This window comes from Microtus ochrogaster, unplaced genomic scaffold (genome assembly GCF_000317375.1).
Source record: "Microtus ochrogaster isolate Prairie Vole_2 unplaced genomic scaffold, MicOch1.0 UNK6, whole genome shotgun sequence".
NCBI lineage: Eukaryota > Metazoa > Chordata > Mammalia > Rodentia > Cricetidae > Microtus > Microtus ochrogaster.
Window position 1 is genome coordinate 12,296,612 of NW_004949104.1, and position 4,566 is coordinate 12,301,177.

At 53.3% G+C, this 4,566-nt stretch overlaps 1 protein-coding gene across 2 annotated transcripts in view; it reads right to left on the reverse strand.

Moving 5' to 3' along the window:
* Positions 1-398: 398 nt before the first annotated feature.
* The window catches only part of LOC101987930 (E3 ubiquitin-protein ligase ZNRF3), a 262,088-nt gene continuing 257,920 nt past the window's right edge, over positions 399-4,566 (reverse strand). For both annotated transcript variants that reach the window (XM_026788717.1, XM_026788716.1), the window contains exon 16: positions 399-3,711. In XM_026788717.1, the coding sequence (XP_026644518.1) occupies positions 3,543-3,711 (169 nt within the window). In that variant the 3' untranslated portion in view covers positions 399-3,542. The remainder of the gene's footprint in view (positions 3,712-4,566) is intronic.

The following is a 4,566-nucleotide window of genomic DNA, read 5'->3' on the forward strand; positions in this document are numbered from 1 at the left end:
CCCAGTTCTTCCTGGGATAGTTACAGTCTCTCCATCGGGCATCTGTCGTCTGGGTAATGGCTGCTTCTCAGTGGAGAAGGAGGTGGGTACACAGTGAGCAGGTTGAGGCTACCAGACAGCAGGTGGAGCTGATCTGGAGTCTCGGTCTTTGGAGCTCACCAGCTGTGCCACGGCTATGGTCAACCAACGACAAGACCATGAAACCCAGAAACCACCAGGAGAGCCGGCCAGGGCCTGACCCGGTGCCTGGGAGGGCGAAGAGTCCCAGCACCACACTCTTTGCTGTGGCCCGGCTCCTGGGATGCCCCCTACAAATGACAGCCTAGGGCCCACCACTGTTTCTACAACAATGAGAATATTTATTTTCTTCAAACAGTAAAAATAACATTTTTCTCTCTTTTGTAAAAGTTAAGTACCATCACATTCCATTTTCTTAAATAACAAAATCCTAAAAATATATATTAAATTGTATACAGTGTGTCACACTTCATTTTACACTTTAAAATACACGATGCTTCTGTTCTATTCTCAACGTTGCATATTAAGAGCATATTTACAAATAAAGCCTTGTTGTCCAAAGTCAGATCCCTGCTGGAGGGAGAGTTTGGAAAGGGGAAGGTCTTGGTGCCATGAGGATGGCAGGGATTACAGCTCCCTGTGTGGGCAAGAAAGGATCCCTTGTATACTTCCCTCTGACAGGGGAGAATCACCTCCTACTGTCCCTCTGCCCACTCAGCCTCAGTCAGCTCGCTCAGTTCCCACATGGCTCTGCTGGCCGACGCGAGTGGCTGGTGGGTCTGACAAGTCCCCCACCTCATACCACAGCAGCTAGGCTGAGAGTGGCCTGGGGGGAGGGTGAGGACAGAGGTTCCCAAGGCAGCACCCAAAGTGGACATCAAACTCCAAACAGGAGATTCCAACCCCCAGAGAAGCCCCAGAGAGAACCACGAAGGGCTGTGGAGTGAGGAGCTGGCCTAGGAGGCCCAATGTGGGCCCTGCAGATAGGCCGGCAGAGTCGGAAGGCCATCTGCTTCTAAGTGCTCTTGAAGGTTAAGAGGGGACTGTCCCCATGCTTGCAGCAGCTGGGAAAGCCCTGCTGGTGTCAGGCCAGTGGCTGAGGAGGGTCAGGTGGGGTCCTGCCTGGGCTGACATTGGGACGTGGGCTGGCACCTGGCCCAGGCACATCCCATGGGCTGGCTCAGGGTCAGGACAGCGGTACCTGCCAGAGCTTTGATCTTTGAGAGCTTTTGGCTGAGGAATCTGCAGCAGGGACTCACAGTTGGGGAAGTCAGAGGTCTGGTCACCTTGCCCACCCCAGGCAGCCGCAGCCCCATCCTGTGTGACGTGGGAAGACACAGGCTTCTCCTTACTCTGTCTTTACTTTTCAAGCAGTGGGACCCGTGGGGTCTACCTGTGCCTACACCTAAGGTCTACACCATTGTGCCTACACCTAAGGTCTACACCGTTGTGCCTACACCTAAGGTCTCAGAGGGTCTCCGCAGTCTTTTGTGCTGCTCTTCTCCTCAGGCAATCTCCACCCACCTCGACTCAAACACCCCTCCCCCCAGCACACTTAGCTTCGGGCTGCCCACCTCTCCGTGTTTACCCCGACTGGTACACAAGCTGTTGACAGACTCACAGTGTGCTGTCATTGCTGGGGACCTGGCCTGGGCGATTCACAGCTTCCCACTGCCCCATGCTATGGAAAGGTGGGCTTGTGTTTCTTGGGGCTGGTCCCCAAGAGGAAGTGCATACTGGGGTGCTGGGCTGTGCCAGGGCCAGCGCAAGGAGTGTGGGCACGTCCACTGCCCTTCCTGAGGACGGCAGTGAAGGGCAGCTGAGCTGTAGCTGCCACCACCGGGGCAGAGCTAGACCAATGTCCTGGCCAGCTGAGCCTTCCCTGGAGAGCCACATGGTGCTCTGTGACTAACACTTGCTTCCCGAGGTTCCACACACGTTATGAACAGCCTGGCCTGGAACCTGCTCCTGTCAGTCTATTTCCAGCGGTCCTTGTGCGTGGTGAGCCTGTCTTCAGACTGAGGCGCCTGCCGCTTTTCCAGATGACCCCCAGAAGCTCTGTACCCTGCAGGCCTCCCATGGGAGCTGGACAGCACCCCTGGCCCACTGTAGAGACACAGTTTCCTCCTCCAGTTGCCTCTCTACCCATCAGCTCTGGTCACTGCCTCTCCCTGAGGATGCTCCCCCATGGTCCCATATAGTCCTCCTACCTGGGAGCAGCCAGTTACTGACGGGCTGGCCAACCCTACAAGAGGCCTCAATGGCAGCAGCTTAGAGACGCAGGAGAGGTAAGTAGTGCTCCAGGAGGGCACCCAGGAGATCAGAGGCCCACAACTCCAAAGCTCAAGTGCTGACAAGAGAGCGACCAGGGTCACCTTCGGGGCACAGGTTGTTGCTCTCAGCTACTGCTGACCACGGTCACTTCCAGACTGCAGGGCTTCTCCATCAGGGGTGGCCCTTCCTCTCACAACTGGTGGCCACTGTAACTGGGCCTCTCCAGTTCCCAGACCCTGCCTTTTCCTTTTGCCAGCTTCTGTAGTCTGCCTCCCTGTCTAAGGGACAGAGTGACGGGGCAAGACAAGAGCCCTTACCCTAACTACTCTGTCCCCCTGATAAGGGACAAAGGACATAGCTCTTGGTAGTTGTGGTCTTCTTTTAAAATCATGTAGGATCCACAGGACTCTGTCTCATCACAGGATGCTGCCCATAGGCTATGCTACAGTTTTTTTTCTCTTTCTCTTTTTGGCAGTATTGGCATTGACCTTAGGGACTCATGTATGCAAGGCAAGCTCTCTACCACTGAGCTACGGCCCCCGCACTATGCTACAGCCTTTAAACTCCTGGTTCTGAACTTGAAGTTAGCTGAGAGGACCGAGGGACAGGCTGAGTTCAGATTCCACAGACCTGTCAACTGCTTGGGGGCCAGGCCAGGTAAGTCTAGTACACAAGCAGTTTACAGTGTTGCCCCATGGACAAACAGGTGGATTGTTTTGTGCTCAATCCCCAGGTTAGCCCTGCAGGCCAGTAAGTATTGTTAAATACCCTCTAGAAAGAAGACATCTAGTGTGACCCATGTTCTCAGTCCCCTCAGACTAGATGAGGCACATCTTAGTCGGCATCAGAGAGAACGCTGCAGGCCTGGCTGTGCACTCTGAGGTGCTAACAGCTAGAAGACCACATTTGGCAGGGAACCAGGCCAGCCTTCAAGAAAACCCGAGAATTTCTTCAGTCTGGCTCTGTTCTAAACTGAAAAGATCAGGGGAAACTGATCCATACACGGTCAAAATAGAAAATAAAAACGCATCACACATTAAACTACCCACCACCCAACAGTCGTCTAGAATCAGGTCCAGCTGTGTCCTGTCAACTCAGCCCCAGTCTCGGCAGAGCTGCAGGCCAGGGGCCGAGCTCCGAGTGTCCAGCCTAAGTGCATGTGATGGAGGAATCCAGCCACAGCGCCCCTGCAGCAGGACCCCAGCAACCTTCAGCTCAGGAGCAGCCTCCTGTCTCAGTGCGGTGTGGCTTCAGTCACTCACAAGGGGGTTCCGGTCATCTTGTTGGCTCTGGCCCTTGAGCTTCTTCTTAAAGATGGAGATTGTAGTGGAAGGTTCATAGAAAATGGTCCAGATCTCCCCAGAAGTCCCTGATTGACGACAGTCCCTAAGGTCTCCCGAAGCAGGAACACGATGAGACCTGTCAAATGAAAATAAGTTTTCAAGCAGATCTGAACAAAGCACTCAGATCATCACCTCAGGAGGCACCTGGACCTGTGAGGCACAGCCTTGGGAAGGACGCTGGCTGCCTTAAAGAGTCAAGATCAAGGCTGGGAAAGGCAGCACGCGCCTTTAATCCCAGCTCAGGAAGAAGCAGGAGGCGGATCTCTGTAAGTTTGAGGCCAGCCTGGTCTATAGAGTTCCAGGACAGCCAGGGCTACACAGAGAAACTCTGTCTGGAAAAACAAAGAGTGAAGAATGAAATCTGGCCTGTGGGCATGGAGGCAGGCCGCACTCTCCTCATGGTAACGAGGAACTTTCTGTCAAAATAATTCAAAGCTGGAAAAGGCTGTTGGAGAGATTATGAATTAATTTTCAAATATTCTTCTTCTTTTCTTCATCTTCTTCTCTCCCCACCCCATAAAACAATACTATCTACAAAGGCCACTTACCTAGAAGCCTGCCTATCTTAATCAGGTAAGGGGACATTCTCAGTGTGAAACAGAGAGCCCCGACTTTACAGCCCTATTCCTAGCCCGCCCTTCTCTTCACCTCCTGACAGGCAGGGAAACTGTGAAAGGTTCCAGGGTTAAGAGGAGTGAGGTGTGTGCTTTGGGGCTTCAGCCCTGCTATGAGACACTGGGTGCTGGAGCTAGTGCAGGGACACACAGACAGGATTTTCTAGACTGCAGATTATAACATTTCACACACCTAGTAGGTCCTTTGAAGGTGAAGGTTCTACATCAATGAGGTCAGCCCTAGATATTGTGAGCAGTGCAGAGGTGCAGTGGAGTCTACACTGTGTGGGGAGAGCAGTGCAGTGCAGAGGTGCAGT